This window comes from Seriola dumerili, unplaced genomic scaffold, assembly GCF_002260705.1.
Source record: "Seriola dumerili isolate Sdu_G_001 unplaced genomic scaffold, Sdu_1.0 BDQW01000121.1, whole genome shotgun sequence".
Taxonomy (NCBI): domain Eukaryota; kingdom Metazoa; phylum Chordata; class Actinopteri; order Carangiformes; family Carangidae; genus Seriola; species Seriola dumerili.
The window spans coordinates 1,631,775-1,655,047 of record NW_019174376.1 but is presented as its reverse complement, the minus strand read 5'-3'; the positions used below and the strand labels follow the sequence as shown (position 1 = coordinate 1,655,047).

Below are 23,273 nucleotides of genomic sequence, written 5' to 3'. Positions count from 1 at the left end.
TTATATTATGACAGCGAGATCGGGGGAGGGGTGGGTGGGGTGGGGAGGGGGGTTAGGGTTAAGATCATCTTCCCAAGGTAAGATGCCGTGTAATCAGAGATATGTCCTCATGTTTTATTTCAAGTGTAGTATACTATGCTAATTTAAATGCAAAGTGTACATGCTGGCCATGTTATACAGTATAGTCCATGTTATTAATTTAATTTGCCACCTAAACACTTTTATAGTTTGAACTGTACACAAATCATTTAACCTTGCAATAAACATTGAAAATCTGTGAGTGTTTGTCATACGTGCTGCTTCGTATTGATTCATTATAAGGCTGGCTTTGATGTTGTAGGAGATCATGCTTTTTAGTTTTTCACTGAAACATTTAAAGGATTCAAGATCAAAGATCCTAATCGCAAAGCGGTAATTTTAGTTCTAATGTGATCTGCTTTTTTAAAAACCACTTGAAGCAGTTTGAAGTTTATTTAGCCATGTTTACTCCTGTTCAGATTCATAAAGTCAGATTTAGTTGCTCTTTGAGTAAGCAACTGGAGCCTGCTTGTGAAAGAGGCAGGCAGTGTGTCTCCACCAAAAGCCCATTGTCCTGTCATGACCTGCTAAAGTATATCCATGTCTGCTTCTTAATCATAGCAGGACAATGGAAGCATCATTCACATGGCTTATAAGAAAATATATGATTTTAATATAGCTCCAACACATTAGTAACTCTTAACACAGCATCAAGACTCTCATATTAGGAGCTAAAACTTACAGAAAATTTAACTGAGCATGTAAAGGAGTATAAGGTTGGGGGACTGATGCAGCAGAGGTCAATATTTTCTGACTTTTAGTCCTTAATATATGGCTCAAGTTTCAAATCCAACCAAAACCTTGACCCTACTCTTCCAATATGCACCTTTTAAACTTGTTTTTTTAGATCCTCATTTGATTTTAACATGCACAGTAAAAAAATTTCAGTTCTCTGCTCTCCCAGCAGGAGGGGCTGTAGAGCGAAGTGAAACAATTGGCTCCAGGGGAGCCCAGAGGCCTCAGCTTCAAACCCAGTTTCTGACTCTCACAGTTGTCAGTTAAGCAGTTTACAAGTACATCCTCAGCTTTCCTCATTTTAGGGCAGAGGAGACAAAATGAAGCTGCTCCATATCACAGTGAACATAAGAAAAATACGTGTGATCTAAGGTGTGCATGCAGTGCTCACACAGTTGTAACCCAACCCCCAACCCCCAACACACACAAACGCATACATAGTGATGAGGAAAATGCATTATACAAAACAGGGATGACATTTATTGTGTGTCTTTTTGTGTGTGCATGTATTTGCAGTATCCCAGCACAAAAGCAGAAGATGCTCAGGATGTCCTGTATTTTTTTTTTAAGATACTCAATATGTTCCCCTGAGCCAAATTAATAATTACAAGATCAGAGTGGTATAGAAAATTGATCAAAACATCAACTTTGGGTTTTACTCTCAAAGGATAACACAGCATCTCCACCTCAGATGATGATGGCAACTTGCTTTCACAGCAAAAATTTGCACTAGAAGTGATCAAGCTCACTGAGGCTACAGTACCTCAAAAGGCAACTGGAAATGCCTGCATGGATAAGACATGTAGCTTAAATTGCTGCAGAGTTATTTGTAAAAAACAGTTCTGTTTATAAAAAATGTATGTGTCTTTATGCTCCCTGCACTGAGTATGTTGAATTATTTATTGACAGCGTGCCTATTTTTAGGATATAGTCAAAGTGAACCTCAGCTAAACACATGACCAGTGGTGCAATGAGGTCAGACACTGTTGGTTTAACTCGATACCTCTTCTACTTTTAAAAAAGGAAAGTAAATCCTGAAGCTTGGACTGGTGTGAAGGAAAAACACCCAATCACCAATTTAAACATTTTATTGTATCAAACAAATTTAGATTACAGATGTAATCATCAATCAATTCAAGTAAAATTGGAACAAAAAACTCCCCAGATTTAAATCATGTAAATACACTATTACCAAAAACAGAACAAACATTACGTGGTCCATAAATACACTGCAGAAGAAATAAACGAAAGCTTGCACAGGAATGTTTTACCGTTTGTCTTGTTCATTGTGGACATAGTGGTCATTGTTGGCAGCTGGTAGATGAACTGCTCATAGTGTGGCTAAATAATCTGCTAAAGTGACATCAATACTAGGGTGGCTTCAGTTTTCTGTTTCAGTTTTATTCTTTTGTTTTGTTTCACTTCATTCACACATGTCGAGATGAAGGTGAAGTTTATGGAAGGATTGTCACATAATCTACATTAACTTCAGTGATACAAATGAGCTGATGAGATGACCAACGTTTACTGGAATAGTGTGGTGATGACTTTGATGGTGATGTTCTTGTTGCAGACAAAACTAGAATCAAAAGGGAATGCCAGTAGTTACAGTTTGTGTCTGGTATTTAAAATGTTTAAATTAATTCCCATTCAAAATGAATCACAACAAAGACCTTGGGCTTAGGAAAACGTCACTGTACAATCAGTACCATGCAAGAGAGTGTTTTATGATCAGGATTTCGATTTCCAGAAGCATTCAAGTGTCAAAAACATGGGTTTTTTTGAATATGAAGCTCACTGGACGTGGATTTATCCATTTAGACACATTTGCTAGTTAACCAGGGATTCACAACCACGTGGTTCGGCTGGTAAAAGTCTGGTTTTCAGTGCGTTACTGTAACTAGACGTGACATCATTATTGTTAATTGAGATATTACCATTAATAAAAGTAATAAAGTCCAACTGAAATCACATATAGCTATCCCTCTTTATGGTCAAAATAATGTCAACAACTTTTTACTGTCAATATGTTTTTTATACGTAACTATAGTAAGCTAAGTAATAAAAAAAAAAGGTCTTGGGAAAAGATCAGAAATACTCCTTTTCCTCTCAGCAGCTGGGGGTGTGTCTGTGTTTGTGAGTGACTGACAGCAGCTGGTAGATTTTCCTCTGGCAGGACAAGGAGAGACAAACAAACCTACACTATAGTTTGGAAGTCATGGGCAGACGGTGTGTTGTTCGTGGTACTCAAGAGTAAAGATCACACCAGCATCTAACAAGACTGAAGTGACATCTGTAGGTTCGTTAACATGCTGTTTAATGTGCTGCAGCTGTGCAGCTAATTTGCAAGCTGATTGTTGTCCCCTGGTGAATGTTTGTTGGGTCGCTCGTCCAACAAGACAAGGTGCAGGAGAGTGTTTGCAAGTTTGATGGACTTTAGTTGTTCAAAGTCTGTGTCTCATATTGTGTAGCAGGCTGCTGTCTGACTATTGTCTCTGACTAACTGGCCATGATAGAACAGTTAGGTTACTGCTTTATGCAAATATGGTTTCAAATGAAGCATGATTGGCTGTATGGAGGCAAGCTCTCCATCAATGTAGGCCATAACATGCACAAAGAAGTAAAAATGCTAAAATCAGGGGTGTTATGATGAAACAAAACAAACAAAAAATAAATATATATATATATATATATATATATAAATCTCTCCATTTTGGTTTCTGCATACATGTGTGCTGTTATTGCTGCAACTGATGATTATTTTCATTAGTGATGAATCTGCAAATTATTACTGATTATTTCCATTAAACAATTTGTCTGTAAAATGTCAGAAAATAGCTGAAAATCTCCCTCACAGTTTCCCAGAATTCAACATGACATCTTCACGTCTTGTTTTGTTCAATAACCCAAAAATATTACGTTTATAGCTGTGACGGACTAAAGCAAACAGATCACTTTGCAGAAACTAAAACCAGAGAATTATGTTTTTTTTTTTTTTTTTATTAAATCGATTATCAAAATACTTGCCAATTAATTTCCGGCTGATCGACTAATAAATTCATTTGTTGCAGCTGTATATACTTTAACAGAAAAAAAGATGTAGTTAATTTCAGTTGGACTTTAAGAATGCATTTGTAGATGTCCAATCTAGTAGTGTAAACATATATTTGAGGATTTAAACTGTCAGTCAACCCAAATATACGGGGCCTAAGTGATGACATTTGAATTTAAAAAGATGGTTTCAGTCCAAGTTATTTATGAGGTACAAATTCATTTTTATTGCTCTGAGATGGAACGATCATTGCAGAAGTCATGGCACATATTTAATGAGGAAAATTGCCTAAAAGGATTGCAGATAGAATATTTGTTGCCTTTGAACATTAAAAGAGACATTAAGCATGTGAGTTGTGGTGGTTTATGATAATGATTGGGTGACAGAGACAGGAAAAGACTGTGTCCCATTAACTAGATATTAACTCCCAGTCTGGTTCATACATACAGTAGGCTAGTTTTAGTTTTAGGTGAGCGCAGGGGAAGCAATAAAAAACAAAAATAATTAAATAATCGTCCCTTTACGCAGGATTTTTGACACAAAATAAGTGTAGAAACCTTTGTTCTTGTTCTCAAGGTGGTAACTAAGGCCTGACTGTAGAGGAATATACTATATGCCCTGATGTTTCTAAAAAGTGGATCTGCAGACACAATCTTCTGTCATTGTGTTGGGCTGGCTGAGCAGACTGAGCAGCATTGTGTTGTACAGAGGAAAACTCTATTTCTCCTTCTCTTGGCTGCATTTCTTTGTCTTTTCCTCTGCCGGCTGACTCGCAGTGGATGCTGCAGCTTTTGTGTCTGCAAAATATAGACAGAGACATAAAAGACTGAGGGACAGTAAGAGAGAGAGGAGGCTGGCATGAGAGATTTTTTAATGGTCTCTCACAGCCCAACAATAAATACAAATTTGGTAACCAATGTAGGGGACGGTTGTTTCTCCAAAGGAAAAGAAAATTACTTTGTTTTTAACCACATAGAAACAAAGGCCATTATATTCATTATTCCATTTGGCTTTACAGTGCAAGTGGTGGACGGTTAGACGGGAAGCCAGAGAGAAATTCTGTAATTCACTCATTAGCGTTTTGTATTTTCTGTTATGAAGGTATAGTAATGTTCTGACGAAGCTTATCTGGGCTGCGACATAACAAAAGTCTGTCATGATCTCTTAAACCCCTTTCAGACATGCGTTCGTTGTGTAAATATGATGGTCGGTTTCATGTTTGAATCAGTGTCCAAGTCACTTTAACGTAAAAATCGACAATAACACTCTCAGTAAACTTTTTTATAACTTCGCACACAGCAGAAATCACATTGTTAATGTTGATATATCGTCTTGTGTGGACCTGCTGGGAAATATTGCATGAAAAGTGTGGCTATTTCCATGTATCTCATGTCTGATTAATTGAACATTTAGGTAACAAGCATATGCTGTATGTGTTTACTTTAACACTAGATGAAGCCAGCAGTGTTAGAGATTCTATGTCTGAGAAAAAGTTTAAAGTCAACAAAGGATCCTCCGACAGAAAGCGAAGCAAAGTTTTGCCCAGTGTTATATGTGCAAATTTGACCACTGCATAATTTGTGTTTATTTGCCCCAAACAGCCAACACATAACAGCTGCACAGCACAGTTAGTAGTTGTTAGTTGTAGCTAGCTAGAAATTAACGCTCTGACTGTGGCTGTGGGAGTCTGCCTGTGTGTGTTTGTGTTTAGCTCAACCTCTGACTGATCTCATGGTGCGTTCTATTTCGACTGGGAAGTCGGAAATGCCGAGTTCCCATTTAGAAATTTCAACTAAAACGCCACCTGAAGATGGAATTCCTACATTCCAACTAAAGAAAAAAATAATAAGAAGAATTTTTTTCCCTCATCAATCTGTATTCAATACCCCAGAAAAATGAAAACTGAATTTTTGAAAGTTTTGCTAATTTATTAAAAAGGGAGAAACTGAAATATCACATTGACATAAAGTAAAGTATTCAGACCCTTTACTCAGTACTTGTTCTGTAAATTTCTCCCATCTCCACACAGGATCTCCACGGCTCAGCCAAAGTGAATGTCGGGTTCTTGGTCCCATTCTTCCCCAACTGCTCAGTTTGGCTGGGTAGCCACTTCTAGGAAGAGTCCTGGTTGTTTAAACTTCTTCCATTTAAGAATTATGGGGGCCATTGTGCTCTTGGGAACCTTCAATACAGCAGAAATCTTTTTTGTAGACTTCCCAAAATCTGTGCCTCAAACACACACACACACACACACACACACACACACACACACACACACACACACACACACACACACACACACACACACAGGTGTGTGCCTTTCCAAATCAGGTCCAATCAACTGAATTGACCACAGGTGTGCTCCAATCAAGGTGTAGAAACATTTCACAGATGATCAAGAGAATAGGAGGAAGAGCTAAATTTCAAGTGTCAGAACAAAGGGTCTGAATACTTATGTCAATCTGATATTTCAGTTTGTCATTATTTGGTATTGAGTGCAGATTGATAAAGGATTTTTTTTTTTTATTTTAGCATAAGGCTGCAACATAACAAAATGTGAAAAAATCGAAGAGGTCTGAACACTTTCTAAATGAACTGCATACATATACATATGCTTTAACAGTGTTAACAAGTAGTTACAAGTGGTTAGTCTTACAATAAACACAATTTTCACGATTAATAGGTCCACACAGATCAGTGATATAGAGAAAGAAAGAAATGTAGGAAGAAAAATCTACAGTAAAGACCTCACCAAAACACACACACACACACACACAAACAAATTTTTCCACTTTCATACCTCCCAGGGTATTCCAGCCATGGCGGCGCTCTGTGAAGTGCTGATCAAAGCCCCTTCACAGATGTTTGTTTATGAGCCATGATTACATGACACCAAGCCAGTGAAACTGTTTAACATATCTAAATAAACTGGATGGATAATTAAGGGTCCCTTGAGGGACCCCTGATGGACCCCTGAGGGAGATGTGAGAGGGAAACGATTCCTGGATAACTGTGGCTCTTTATATTCTGATGTACCTGCTTGTGTGTTGTTTTGTTGCGACGAAGGATCTGCTACATTGGAACAATCCTCTTTCTCCTTGGAGGGGGGGTGCTCGAGTCCACCTGCAGCCTCTAATAGACTCTCCCTGGAGAACTCTGCAGGGGGCAGAGATACAAACAGAGGAAGCAATGGAGGTGAAGATAGTGACTCATATACAGTAAAAAACCACAGAGAAATGAAGCAAATCTCTTCATCATACAGTAAAATGCTCTAGTTCGATATTCATTGTTGATTTATATTAGAATACAGAACTAGTCCACCACGAATCATCAATCGGTGCCACATGACATTTACAGCTGTATTTATTCACTCGTGCTGAGAGAATTCAAAGGGCTGATCTTTCAGTGAAGCCACACTCGACTGGACTGGTGTTAATGGTCATTGATTTGTTTCCCCTAGCTTCCTCTTTGCTCTTTTCATCTGGACAGAGGACTTAATTTGCTGCTCCCCTATAACATATGAGGAATCCTAACAAAAGCAGCACCTTTTTTTCAAGGTTTTAAACCACAAAAAAAATAAGTGTCCCAGTGAATTAAAATGGAACTATAACATTTACAAAAATGTAATGTTGGCGTTCTGGTGCTATTGCTTCAGAAAAACAGCCCTGTCCACTCATGATGCATTAGTCCTGGGCAAAGTGAACAGTATGTGCTGCACTCTGTGACCATCTCTTTGCCTGCTATTACAGTGAATTATGAGCTGAAAAGCTGACCTCAGTTTTTTGTTATTAGATGTAAAGTATCTGGCACAGAGAGGAGACAGAATCTGCCGAAGCACTTTGACAGTATATACGCTTTTTCATTAAAGGATTAGTTTAAGGAATTTTAGGAAATACGCTTATTTGCTTCCTTGTTGAGAGTTTGATGAGAAAATCAATAAAACTCTCCCTCCAAGTATGTGGCTTGAGCCTGGAGCAGGTTAGCTTAGCTTAGCATGAAGAGAGGAAACTGCTAGCCTGGCTCTATCCAAAGGAAATAAAATATACCTACCAACACTAATACAGCTCAATTAATAATACATTATATCTTTGCAGAAACCAAGGTGTAAAAATTTGTATCCAGCATTTTATGTGGGCTACTGTTTCCAGTTTCCCGTTTCCAGTCTTTATGCTAAGCTAAGCTAACCAGCTGCTTGCTCAAGCTACAGATTTAGAATGAGAATGGTGTGGATCTTCTCTCAAAAAGAAAGAAAATAAGTGTATTTCCTAAAATATCTGACAATTGCTTGAAGCATTTCTTTCTATGCCCTCCTCCAATCCCTTTGTTTCACTTATCCTCTACCCCCTCTTTTTCCTTAACCCTATCGAGCATTCACACACATCCTTTCCAGCCATTTTCATGCTTCCTACCTCATTCTACTTTTATCCTCTTCTCTTAATTCTACACCCTCCCCTCATGTTAATAGGCTGTTTTTGGCTTCACTCTTCTTCTTTAATACACTTATGCATCTCCCCCTTCCCCTCTTTCCTCTTTCCTCAGCCCTCCATCTGCTCTCTGCTTCTTGTGGTACCACATCATCCATTTTTCAGAGGCCACAGCAGAGACATTCGTATGTCCTTCCTTCCCTCTTGTGTCCATCCATTCAATCTTTTTCTACATCTTTTCTTGAGCTAGACATGTTCTTGCACACTCCCTTTTGGCCCTCTTCACACATTCATTTGAGTTCTTTATACTGTACCTATTGTCAGCTTACAATGATTGAAATGCAGAAGTGGAAAGTGCATTTACTCACTTACCGTACTTCAGTACAATCCTGAGGTACTGCTGAGTATTTCCGTTTAATGCTACATTATACTTTTACTTTATTACATTTCAGAGGGAAATATTGTACTTTTTACTCTACTACATTACAGCTATAGTTACAAGTTACTTTTCAGATTAAGATTTTACATTAAAAACTAAATACAGCACTTTTTTTTACAGAGTAAACCAGTGGTCCTCAACCTTTTTGGCTTGTGACCCCTTACAAATGTTTTCTTCATTTCTCCTTTTTACATAACAGCAATGCAGAACTGCAGAACAACTTCTTCTCTGCCTTATTAATCATCTCACAACCACTCAGGTTTACAGCATCTTTACCCACTGGTGGGATAAGACCCTCAGGCTGGATACCACTGGGCTATATTAGCTAACTGTATTAAAACTAGCTACACCCTTTTTACCAAGTATATTTTCCCATTTATACTTTTTTTTAAACAGTTTTACTAGAAATCTGAATGTAGGGTCTTTACTTATAATGGAGCATTTTTACATTTTTGTGTTGGTGCTTTCACTTAAGTGAAGGTGGCGAGTTCATCCTCCACGCAGAAATGTCATTTGACAAGTCCAGCCAGACAGTTCCTCACCCTTACATCTATGATCAGTTAAGACTGCCTAGAGGAAAATCGTGACCTGATTTCCTCTGTGCCAAAGTCAGTAGTAGATTTTCAAGGAGGGTCGTGTAGCTGAGCAGGCAGCCACACTGCAAGCATCCAAATGAAATCCTCTCCAGACATACCCTCCATTTGGCAGCGCAGTTTCTCAAAGGCCTCCGCAGTGGCCTCGTCGTCGTGTGGGAGCTCCTCCCCGGTGGGAACAGAGTCAGGGCTGGGCCGGTCTGACAGGCAGCTCTCTGAGGAGCACTCGTCCCCAGCTCCCTGCTGCTGCCTGTACAGGTGGTGCTCCACCATGAACTGCAGCTCTGAGAGGAGGGAGGTGGAGATCGGAGAGGTGAAAGAGAAGCAGGGAAGAGAAGATGGAAAGGGAGGGGAAGTAAAGTTGGTTAGGAGGGAAGAGTTAACAGAGAAGGGGAGAGAAAAGACGAGAGGGGGGAGAGTGGATTGGAAGGAACAGTGAAGTTAAAGTGGAGAGTAAAAAGCGTGAACTCATTGGGGAGATGGAGGGAGAAGGAGGACAAGCAAGAAAAAAAAAAAGTGGCGTGAGATGAAGGGAACCAATGGGAGAGAGGCATTATGAACAGTAAACAGGAGAGAAAGATGGGCGGAGGGCGAGCGTGTAGGTGGAGATTCAACAAGAAACCCACCACTTAACTGTAGGTTAAGCATTTTTAATAAATTAGGGAGATTGAATTAACAACCTGCTCTGTTTGGGCTGAGGGGGCAAGTAAAGATGCATCAGAGCTTGGAGATGATTAGTTTAATCACCTTTTTTTTTCGACCTCCTTCATCCAATGATTTTATTACTTTTAATCCCCCTGTAGTGGGAAACTAAAGCACACTGATTATTGCCTGGGTTTTCTCCGAGCAGTGACTCATCACACTTAGAGCTGTTTAGCTCTGAAACTAATTGAAGTATAAACATCCTAGAGCTCCAAATTTCACTCTCTTCACTTCTCATTATTGCTCAATTGCTTCAGTTTCTTTGTTGGGAATGATTCTGTTTTTATTGCATGCACTCTCCACAAAACGTTTACATTTGTACACTTAGTAAAGTAGGATTGGAGTTGCACCGCTGTGACAAAAACCAACCTACAGAAATATCAGGTGCTGGAACACTGCAGCTCCTTAGGTGGTGCAGGACCTAATCTCACATGGATCCTTCTTTCAGCTCAAAAAATGAAAACTGAGAGGAATTCTGGTCAGAAAATACGAGATAATGAGTCCTCGCTGTGGCAAGTGCAGCCCTGATTGGCTCTGAGGTTGACATGGGACACTGAAGGCAGAGCAAACTTCCATCATTAGCTTAGCTAGCTCACCAAGTAAATTCAAGGTAGCTGAAATTTGATATCCAGGACTGGAAACTGGACATACAAATAGCTTTATCCAATTAAAGGATAGGTTGACATTTTTCAACCAATCACAGTTTTCAAACAATCCTGACAAGCCTACACGTATATTTATTCACAATGACACATTCTTTGGTTTCTGTAATCACTCCTCCTGTTCATACGGCCCTGAAAAGATCACTTTCTTACATAAATAAAGTGTAAGTGATAGGGGGACAAAATCCAGAGCCCTTTTTCTGTGCAAAACTGTATTATAAAGTTTGTGTGAAGCTTCAGCAGTCTGAGTTGTCAAGATTAAGTGGTTATCACAGTTACAGTCTCACACTCGTACATTTCCCAGACAGTGTTTTCTCGGTGAGCTGCGATAGAGGGATAGAAACACGGTCACTCTAAAAATACTGTTCATAGTGAACACAAACTGTTTCAGTGTAAACATGGGCGTGCAACTGTTGTTTTAAGTAAGACTTGAAATGTGAACCGATCGTTTTAACTTATTTAATTGGATGTTTTCATTGTAACCGCTGATTATCTTATGTTTGATTTATTACATTCCTTTTAGGAAATATATTACATAGATTTTTTGATACAACACCCTTATGTTCTGATTTATTAGTGACTGCTACAACTTTATGTGTATTTTTTTGTAATTTTCCTTTTCTTGACTGTTTGAATTATGCTCTTTGTTTGAATTATGTCTTGTGACATTTTCTCCAATTTTCCCTCCAATGGCTTGTGGACATTTTTGTTTTCAGGTGTTTTTCCTTGTCTTCTTAGATAGGCTATTTTAGGAACAGCAGCAAAAGTTTAGACATTTACTGTTTCACGGGTGCCAACAGTGTGAACTCACACATTAAATGCCAACGTCACATAAAGAATAATGACAAGACTGATAACCAACACTACCTTTCATTGTAGGAGTTCCTTTTTGCCCTTTTCGCCGTTGTCGAGGGGAGTTCAACAAGGCTGCCTGTGAGCACCAAGATGGAAAAGATTGTTTGAATAGAGATAGAGTTGATTAAAAAAAAAAAGAAAAGAAAAAACAGAATTCACATAATTCTGTTTCTGTAATCTTATTTCTGTAATACAACATGGATTAGATTACCTTGTACAGCTGGTTTGGGAGACGATCTTCATCTATTTCTGCGATAAAGAAAATAATCAGTTAGGTTCTACATACAATAAAAGAGATTTAAAGCACTTAGAGACTAAACAGGCAAACATGTGGTGCACTAAATTCATGGGTCCTGCATATTACGCAGCCTTGATAATGTTTTTAATAGAACAGTTGCTCTCTTCAGTATGTCAGAGTGCTGTAGCTGGAGTGCTTCTGTGTTCAGACCAGGCAGAGCAGAGTGGATATGAAGTGACCTCCAGCCAGATGGTTATCTGACACACTACAAGCATTGCAGTGAGTGTTTTTACCCAGTAAAGGGGGCGGACTTACTTTATTTTCTATTCAACACTATCATGTATGAATAAAAACACTCTGAATAATTTTTGCTAACAAAGGGGATGCTAATCCACTCTCATCAACTTCCTAATAAACCCCTGCATACAGCCAAGTACTGATGACAGATAAACAGTGAAACATTGTTTATACAAACCCCCTGGAGGGAAGTAAGTGAGAGTACTCTGCAGCTGAGATTTATAAACGCTTGAGTATGTTAATTTTATGCTACTTTACTCCGCTATATTTATTTGGCAGCCATAGGTTGTTGTTCATCTTTAGAATAAGATTTTTTTTATGTTCCCGCATCAATAATAACAATCCAATAGTATAATATGACACAGACAGTGAGTAATTTATTTTTCTACTTTAAGTATGTTTTTCCAATAATACTGTCACACTTTACTTACTAAGTGACATTTTGACTGCAGGATTAATGGAGTATTTTTACTATTATTATATAATATTATACAGTGTTATTGTATTATATATCATTAAATTATTAGTCATACTATAATGTGTAAACAGCAGTTTACTGCTGTAGTTGGTTGAAGTGGAGCTAAGTTTTAATTCTTTCATATAGTTTATATCCTGTATAAATGAATCTTCTGCTCGATAAATTGATTGATTGATTGATTGATTGATTGATTGAGCCACATATGAAAAATGACATAAACAATTTCAGAAATAAGTTACAAATTAATTTTCTCTTATCTCAATTTGTGAAGCAACCAGTGACTAAAGGTGTTGTAACAAATACAATATAAGTACTAAGAAATATAAAGTGGCGTGAAAACAAAATACTCATGTAGAGTACAAATTTATATTAATAGTACAGTCCTTCAGTAACCACATGATACTACGCACACATACGAGGCTCATGTAACTCCCACAAGATAAAGAAAAGCTTTATCATCAACATATGAAACATGAGTCTGTGGTCACTGCAGGAAAGGACTGAAATAGAAATCAAACGTCACTTGAGCGGAGTACAGTGAAACCATTAACTGTGATCAATAGTGATTGTCTTGAACCCGCATCCAACTCTGTGTTTTACAGCATTGGAACTTTTTTCTAGGACACCACCTTGTTGCCTGGCAACGTACGCATCCCTAGGCAACTAGGAAGGCACTGTGTGTGTGTGTGTGTGTGTATGTATGTGTGTGTGTGTGTGTGTGTGTGTGTGTGTGTGTGCCAGTGAGCATGTGCATATATTATTCCTACTTAAAAGTATGCACTAGGCTGTTCAAAATGCCAGTGATGTACTTGTTTCTTTATTCATCACTCTCTCACTCTTCTCTTTAATCTGCACCAAAAACAAACCAGTGGTGGTTATGAAAACCTGACACAAAAACCATTACATTTCATTTTCATTTCTTTATGCCGTGCCTGTTTACAATGGCTCTTGAAACTGATTCCTATTTTTAGCAATTCCCAAAATTGTGAGATTCATACAACCAATATGGATTTTGTTACAAATCAATCAGAGGAAATAGGCCAAGGGCTGTCCTTCGAGTCAGAGGGTAAAGCTTAAGCTTTACCTGCGTAAAATTAACAAATGTTTTGACTGTCAGTTTAAAACAGGAAACAGACCTGTCGACAAAGCCCGACTTCCTCCCTACGTGAACTTTATCATTCTATAATAACATCACCTGACTTCCTCCTTTGCTCCCGTCATAAGTACTCCAGCCACTAGAGGGCTCTGTCACTTGAACATCAACATCTTGTTTTGGGGTTTTCGCAGAAACATCTGTTGCTTTTTTTCCTCTCTGGTTGTCATATGTACATGTGTACGCACCTGTGTTGGCACACACAGTAACACAAAGCCATATATGAAGGGATGTGTGTGTATGAATACATGTATGCATAAGTAATCTGTGTAGCTTGTACCCAGTGTATATTGTACACAGACCCTTTTGGTTTTGTCATAAGGATGAGGGTGTAATAAGCTCAGGCTTCAATCTACAATCTGTTCTTGACATTTACTCATTATTGTGGAGCTGTGTATGCCTTTTTGTTGTTATATTGTTATTTATTATTACTATAATGTAATTTACAGTAAAGATCAATAAAGAAAAAGTTTTAGATATAAATCAGCTGTTCACTTGTAGTGATAATGGTAGTTTTAACTGCAGAATCATTGAATCTTAAGTAGCTCCATCAATTTTACACCTGCTGCGATTTTAAAGAGTCAAAATAGATACTGTAATAAAAGAAGACAAAGGTCTCTTGACCCTGAAACGATGAACTAAGAGTATGCCAGAAAATTCAGCTGTTTTACACATGATAATTACACATGGTTTTGCACAGATGCGATGAAACTGTATCTTCAAATGTAGCAGGTGTGTTCTCAGTTCTTAATTATATGTTTAAAATACTGCATAAGATGAATACACTGTAGCTGAAGACAAAAACATTGAGCAGCTGCGGCTTCATTTGAACAAACAAATTGAGGATTATTGTTTAGCATTAGTACCAAACATGGCTGAAATATCATTTGGGTCAATAAACACAACATATGGCTTTCATGTGGATGATATTCAGATTGTTTCGTCTGCGCATTGAACCCAGATGATGAGAGAGAAAGCCAATAAAAAAAGCCATTCCAGCAGTGATGAGTCCATCACTGCGACTCCCAGCTGACTGACTGCCTGACACAAAGTCGGATGAGAACAGAGAGGGTCTCTGATTCGAAATTAACTGCCTACCATAGCTGGTGTCAGTTCATAGTTGTTGAACCGCATTCGATGAAGAAAAATGAGGAAAATAAAGAAAACTCTTGAACCGTGTGTAAAACGAAAAAGGAAATAGAAGTCAGTCATGCATCTAAAACGGCTATTTTATCTTTGTTCTTCTTGCAGTTGTAGCTAAGTGAAGGGCAAGAGAAGTGGGAGAGGAAAAGAAATGGCTTGGCAGTGTTGTATTCAAACACAGATATCTACTCAACAACAGTAAAAAAATAAAAATGCTAATTGAATTACTATTTGATATTATAATATTTTGACCATGATAATAATCAAGCAATCGTCAGAAAGTGGATATAATGAGGAAAGACAGGGTAATAAAACAGGTATTATTGTGCCTTGTGTGCCTTTTAATCAGCACACACCAGCAAGATCCCACGTTTTACAATTTAAAGGAAATTATTTGACATTTATGGGAAATATCCCTTTTTGCTTTCTAATTTCCAATGAGTTAGTTTAGCTTAGCATAAAAGACTAGAAAGCATATTTCTCAAAATGCTGAACTATTCCTTTAATTGCAAAAACATCAATAAACCGGAAACAGCACTTCTACTTCAAATGTGAGTTGTAAAGTAAGGAAACACCTCACTAACTCACTAACATAACACAAAGTATTGCAGTACTGGTGCAAGAGTGGGATCAAGATAGTGTAGTTAGTGACATCAGTCATTTGTCCTGACGTTTGTCCTGCAAAGATCGCAGTTAAGACACCGACCATGTGATTATAACACCCCTGCTTTAAGCCGTCTTTTTCCAGTAATATTCATTAAGGGCTTGATTTAAACATTAATCTTAATCAATATTTTGCTTTTTTTTTTTTATGCATTCCTGTCAGTTGGCAGCGCGCACTCCACCACAGACCCACAGACTAGCTGCTGCTGGTGCTTGTAGGGATGAAGAATCTCACTTAAAAGGCACTACATGACATGTGATGGTTTAATATGGGCATGTGTTTGTATCCTCCCTTTTCAAAGCACATATAGTGTAGGTGACTGAAATGCTGAAATGTTCACAGAAGCATTGAGTAAAGTAATTCTGCAGCAGCTTATCATCAGGAAACACAAAACACCAAAATAGATGTCAGTAAAGTAGTTTCAAGTACTATAATAAAGTTTATTCTATCTTTGTTTTTTTGTCTAGCTTTGTTTTATCTCAATCAAGTTGTCTCTTTGTCTCTCTCAAGGAATGAGTAAAGACATATATCCTCCCAATAAGCCAGCCTCCTCTTCAGAGGAGATTCCCATCAGACACACACTTAACACAATTCCTGCTTCCTCATTATTTAGCCCTCAGCCTGAGTCCCAGTTGTCTGTACATCTGTGGCTGTTCTTCTGATGCACTATTGGGGTTCACGGTGCACAGGGCGGAGCAATCTGCAGAGCATTAAATAATGCAGAGCTCTTTCTGATGTGGGGCACACCATTACTGCACCAGCACAGCTCCTCTCCCTCATCATCATATCTATCCCTCCCCCATCCCCCTTCTATCTGGCACATCCTCATTCTCACACACACACACACACGCACACACACAACTGGAACGGTCTTGGTCTCTGATTGTGTCCCTGTGTCTGATTTGATGTCTGTGACGATCCCTTCGTCTCTGGCTCTAATTTAGTTTTTTATCTCTGTCTTGAATCTTTCCATGACATGGCTGTCTTTCTCTGAATTTCTCATTTTGAAGACACGTACACACACACACACACACACACACACACACACACACACACGCACACACACTCACACACACACTCACACCCACACACACACACACACACACACACACACACACACACACACACACACACACAAACACACAAAAGGTACAAACTGGTGTGAGATTAAATACAAGCTCATAAAGAATTTAAACAAGTACACACAGCTTTTCTCCAATATACAATGCCTTATTCCCCAAATATTTCTGGCTATATCGGCCTAAATACAGTAACGTTAGTGAGGGCAAAAATTCTCAAGAAACAGATTAGATTAGATTAGAGATTGTTAGTTGGTCGCCAAAGCGACAAACGTCAGACAGATCACAGCAGACCAACATATGAAAGACATGCTGCCCCGACAGCACTAACACTACACACACCAGCACCTGTTGAAGAAGGCAGAAATTTAATAATAATGTGCAAAGAATAGATGTAAAGTCACAGAAACTCATTTCAAAAGTAATTGTTGATATGGTGAGTCCCATTTCCACCTCCTGCACCAGCAATAATAATTCTGTAGCCAACTGGGTGATAGATTGACAGAAGATATCATTTTCAAGCCAATTTTATATTTGTGACCCCCCCCCCCCGCAAAAAAAAAAAAAAAAAAGATTTCCCTAAACATTTTCTCTCTCTTTTGATGCTGCACCACATGATAAGAGCTGATAGTACGCTCTGATCCATACAGATCTCTTTGGGTGTTAGATACTCTACATCAAGACCTGTGAGATGTGGCCCAATTAGACTGGTGTATAATTTGCATCTATTTTGACTTGGGTCCCAAAGACTTTTACTGTGAATGACAACCCACTGGTAGCTAGACATGTTCAGCACATGTACCAATGAATCTCTGACAATGAATTTTTGAATTGCACTGTCTGCTGTTTCACTGACGGAAACAGCAGCATTTAGCAATGGAGCTCCATTTACTAGTGACTGAGAGCATCGATTTCTGCTCAGCTGCGGTTCACAGTATGTTACTTCCTCATTGAAAGGATATTAAAAGCCCATGAAAGCAACAAAAAAAAAAATCATAATCTGATAACTCTATCACAAATAATAGGCTGCAGAGCTATTAACCTTATGTGGAGTGCTTGTATAAGATCATTTTGTATTCAACTGAAGGGAGCATCTTGAACCAGCAACAGACTGTGTATGTATTATTGAACCGAAGACAGTCAGAATCAGCCCTGAATGTCCAGCTATGGGAGCTTACTGAAGAGCATTTGAACAGTGACTGGAGGAAAAGTCAGCGCATCATAAAAAGTCATCAGGATTCGACATCTGTGGGCCATGAACATCTGTAGAAAATTTGTTGAGATATTCTAATTTTTGTGACCGACCAACCAACCTACATATGCAGTTTGTATGGTTAAAACCAAAGTAAATGCAATTGTTACTTCCACCAAGGAGGTTGTTTTCACCTGTGTCTGTTTGTTTGTATGTTTGTCAGCAGGATTACACAAAAAGCGCTGAACAAATATACACCAAACATGGTGAAAGGATGGGGTATGGGCCTGGGGGGAAACATCAAATTTTGGTGCTAATCAGGTGAAAAGCTTTTTTCATTTTTCATCACTTTCCTTAACTTTGCAAGACAGAGCATTTTCTTTAACATTTTTTGTCAGTTTTTGAGTAAATAATATATGGATCTTGATGTAAAAAAAAAACAGACATATTTATGGTGTTGAGATCTATGACTTTCTACAATTTGCTGCAGAATCAGATAATAATCTGGAGCTGACAGACGTGTGTAGGATTGTTTGGCCTTGGGGGAGGTATACGCCGTACCAAGTGCCATTCTAGTTTAAGTATGAAAAGCCAATGTAGTAATGCATAAAATAAGCAATGCATTGGAAATTAAACATTACCTAAACCTAAGATATTCTATACTGGAGTCCTGAGACTTAAATTTCCATGGGTTATCTTGACACTCTTTAACCTCTTCATCTTTTAAAACAAGTAAAATGCCTTCAGAAGAACAGTGTAACACAATAAAAAAAAAAAATCTTCAAGTAACATCTTCCAGTTTTTTTTTTTTTTTTTTCCATTTCTTCACATCACAAACAATGTCTCCTCTTCGCCACTCTAGTCTCTTAAGTTTCTTCTTTATGTTTTCACTCTTCTCTAATCTGGAAGCTTGTGGAGGGTTTTCTCTGCACTTTCATTCAAATCTGATCAAAGTTGTTTCTGAGACGCTCCACGTGCTCAGCACCCAATTACCAAATCAAACACGCAGACAAGCACATTATAATCACACACACATACACACACACAAAAACACACACACAAACACACACATAGACACGCATTAAGCAAACAGATCACAGGCAAAGGCAACCTTTTTAACATATCCAATTAGAAAGACTTGTTTTCAAGATGAAAACACTAATTATTTGTCATGTCTCTGTGATAAATATGACAATGGCAGTCTCTGCTGGTATCCGCAGTGACACATCAGCATTCATTTATTCATACAAAAACACAGAGTATCACCCTCTGTTTTCTCACCTGGAGAAAATTACTCTCTCTGCCCTGTATTCCCAGCTGACCATCTCTTAATTCTGCAGCAGGTCACACACTTGCACATCAGAGTACAGCCGAGGCAGGGAGGGAAGCAGGGAGCCAATGGATGACTCATAGAATAGGATAACACTCTAGAGGAGCACTGCTGTGTTTGATCATTAAGATCCAATGAGAGGAGAAACACACACACACACACACACACACACACACACACACACGGCTGTATTTGTTGCTCTGATGCAGCAAGAAGGTTCATTTGGTGCATAATAAGACTGAGATGTAACATCACAGGATTCAAAATAAGAAATAGAATTGTCTGTAGGTGTGTGAAACATATTGTGACTATTGTAACTTGTCAGTGTGTGGTTTACATAGTAGCTTCCTGCATGAATCACTGTCACATTATGGAGATTCATTTCTCTTCTGGGTACAAAAACCTATAATCTCTGAAAGGTTAAACATTTATTTCAATATTCAGATTTGGTTTTAGGTTAAGGTTAGGTTTGGCTGAGGGTCAGATTAGGCTTTGGTTAAAAAAGATAATTCCGGTTCATTACATATTATCTTACTTCGGTGGTTCCTGCAATCATTTCTAGGGATTACACTTACACTGTACTCAAGTAGTTTCTGAGATCTACGGCCACAACACAATGAAGTCCAAAAGGGCAGGTAACATGAACAACACTTTATTATGAGGTGCAACTGAAAATGGCCACAATTGAAAAGTTAAAAAAAAATCTCTGACTGCCCTGAAGTTGGTTACAGATGAATGACAAATCCAGTCTGTTTACAACTGACATTTTGGATGATCATTTCTTTCTTCTCCAAATAAGTCTGGCTAAAACTGAGATCAGATTGACTTCAGACCTGCATGAAAAAATACAGACAACTCATTCAGAAACAAGTGTACAAACACTGAGGGGCTCCAGCAAGAAAACAAAGGGTCTTCCACAGTGTGTGAAATACTGTATGAGGGGGAGCCATTTTCAATCTTCTTCTGACTCTTACTCTTCCAGTTTTGTTAACCTGGTGTGCTCCTGCAAAGCCCAGCATTGGGATTGACCCTTTTACTGCAATTATATTTTAATGGATTCTGGACCCGACCCCTGACCTGACCAGTGGGCTAATACAGTAACACATGCTCCGAGCTGCTGCTGGGCAGTAGAGGCAAAGACTGCAGGAGCTCAATATGTAAATGTTAAAATAACTTAATAAAATAACACAGATAAATAAATAAAAACACAGTGACAGATTCTGCAGGCAGAAGCACTCCACAAGGTTTCAGTAAATTTTTTCCACTTGTCTTTCCTCTTGCTCAGACGGGCTCGATGGCACAGGCACTCATCCCACCTCTCCAAAACTGTCCGTAATATTACAGACAAGTGGATATCCTCATTCATTATTTATATCTTCTAACAGGACACCAGGATTTAACTGTTAACTGACCTTGTGTGCATTTCTAGGGAGACACTGGGGAGCTGCTGTGAAAGATTTGTAGAATACCAACAGACTAGAAAATCTCTACGCATGTTATTTTGTTTTGAGATTTAAGGACTGTTGATAACTTTTTTCTCTTGGATAAAAAAATATAAACATAAGACATAAAGGTTTTTCAGTTAAGGAGAGGGGGAGTGGAGCCACTTGTGTATGTGTGCGTATGAGTATGTTTGTGTTTGTGTTTGTATTGAAGTGCCTTACCAGGTGATGACTGATCACTGGATGCCACTAAAGTGGCAGGAGTGGGTCTACGTCTTCTGATCTGAAAAAGCAGAACAGTTTCATGCTGAAGTGAGACTTTTATCCTTTAGGTGAAAAAAAAAAACAGGTTTGAATAAACATGTTTGCTGCCATGACAGTACAGTTGTTAAGAAGCTTTTGAAACTAAGAATAATATCAAGACCTTTATTTAAACAGCTGTTCTTGAAGAGTTTGAAGTATTTTGAAATGTTGAGTGATAAATCTCAGGCACTTCCAGGCTCGAATTTCACACAGACTTTGCCCTCTAATGCTCTAAAATGGGTTATATTGGCTCCACCAATCAAAATGCTAAGTAGTGCACTGAAATTTGCATACTCTTATTTCTCAGCCAGTCACGGAGAGTCTAGCCCTGTTGCCTCAAGGGATGGAGTGTGGCAATCATTACCCAAACCAGCATCCTCAATCCTTTATGATGCTGCCAGCCCATACCACAGCCTGTGTGATCCATATTTGGGTGTCTTGCAGTTTGAGGATGCCTGAGCTGGGGGAGAGCAGTGCTGGCCCTCACAGTGCTGAGCAGTGAAAACAGCAGGGCAGCCTGCCACCACCTACTTCCTTCTTGGCTCATGAGTAGTGGAGTTTGGCAGCTATGAGGCATTCAGGAATAGTATATGAAAAGACATGCACATTTCACTGAGCTGCCTCAGCAGTTAGCATTCAAACCTATAGCTTTTAAGAAAGCTCGGCCTGTGGGTATAAAAACTGGAGTTGTGATGCAAAATGTACGGGGTGTTACAAACAGGTTTTTGATGGAAATGCCAAAATACACAAGTACCAGAAACGTTACCCTTTAATTTCACTGTATTATAGTGGAAACAGGGATAACACAGGTAAAACTGTAGAGGTTACAATAATTGGTAATAGTCTTAACTGTCACTTCTAATTTAGGATCTCTGTCCAAAAACATCCAGACATCACTGTATGTCACCATGAGCTGTGGTGGCTTTCAGAATTGTCCAAAGAAGTATTAGTTTGAGGTCCATTAATATCAGTTTTCCACAAATGTGTAACTCTTAGTTTGGTAAAATGATGCAACGTATACTTTCCTCTTTACTTAAGTTCCTACTCTACACCAGGATATTTCAGCCCAAGCACAACCCTTGAGCACACTTGCATTTTGTTGGTTTTACAATGGGAAACACGACAGTTCACAAAGATTTACCCATTTACACTTTTATCAACAAAGGCACTTTTCACCTGTCACCTTGCTGGTCCCATGGTCTAAAATATCATGTTTATCCCAGAGCTGAGAGGCAAACATTCACTGCTTGGTTCTGCAACTCTCAAATGAAATCACTGTTGCACACACACTACAGTACACCCCGGTACATTAGTGAAAGCAGGAGAAAGCATTCAAAGTTAAAATCAAAAAAGTGACAGACCTTGGATTATTATCCCAAAGTGCAGGTTTTTAATTGTTGCTCTCTCTGCTGCTGTCCCTCTATTCAGGAAATCTCATGACACCACAATAACAGTCACATAGTAAAGACATGCAGACTTATGGACCCAAAAACGTCACAATTCATTAATAATAATCTATTTAATAATTGCTTATACAGGGAAAGTAACTCCAAAAGGACTGTGATTATTTACTCTTTTCAGACATATTTCATTATTTCTCAAATAATATAAAACTAACTATCCATCCAATGTCATTTTTTATGTAATAAATCAATCCTCAGATCTCTATCCTAAAGAATGACTTGATGGAATGGCACCGAGCAGCTGAGAGAACCGGTGGAGGCAGTTGCCGGTGGCCGCACGTCGTCTCCAGGGAAACCACCTAAGAGTTCATCGTGAAGAAGTTCCAGGCTTCCAACACCAACAACTGCCGGTTCCGACCAGGACAATCTTCAGCTACAGCGCACCACACAGTAAGCAAAACTTACTCTTCTGGTTTGGTGACGAGATAAAATAATATTTTAACCATCAAATTTTCCTTTGTAGACATCTCTGTATCGTTTAGTGGTATAGTCGTACAAATAGCCCAAACATATTCTCTCCTACCATTGCCCAATTCATTACACAGTTTATTTTATCAGATATCGATAAACCCTGTTCTTTTACTTCAATTTTCATCTTAGTAATTATCAGACATTGTATTTATACTATATTAGTATGTCGTAGTAAATTGATTTATTTAAACTCAGTCATTGTCCTGTTGTGTCCCTTTGAAGTAGAGATGGGAGATCTGTTGAATCTAGAAGTCCCGGCCTCTGATATTAGACTGATTGCACTTGTATCTGTTATTAAATTTATAAATCAAAGTTCTTCTCTTTAATTTCTTGGCCTTTGTAACAACACAACAGTATGTAACATATGTATACACACACACACACACACACACACACACACACACACACACACATTTGTGGTTTGAGCCCGGTTCAGTGTTAAACCTAAACCGATTAGCTTTACATTATAATGACATGAGA

General features: G+C 38.5%; 1 protein-coding gene across 1 annotated transcript in view; it reads right to left on the bottom strand.

The window, feature by feature from the left end:
- Nucleotides 1–4,514: 4,514 nt before the first annotated feature.
- Nucleotides 4,515–23,273, bottom strand: part of ppp1r1a (protein phosphatase 1 regulatory inhibitor subunit 1A) — a 28,765-nt gene continuing 10,006 nt past the window's right edge. Inside the window, exons 2-7 of the mRNA XM_022748337.1 lie at nt 20,779–20,839; nt 11,752–11,789; nt 11,553–11,616; nt 9,423–9,605; nt 6,902–7,021; nt 4,515–4,662 (exon numbers count right to left, since the gene is read on the bottom strand). Of these exons, the coding sequence (XP_022604058.1) occupies nt 4,583–4,662; nt 6,902–7,021; nt 9,423–9,605; nt 11,553–11,616; nt 11,752–11,789; nt 20,779–20,839 (546 nt within the window). The 3' untranslated portion in view covers nt 4,515–4,582. The remainder of the gene's footprint in view (nt 4,663–6,901; nt 7,022–9,422; nt 9,606–11,552; nt 11,617–11,751; nt 11,790–20,778; nt 20,840–23,273) is intronic.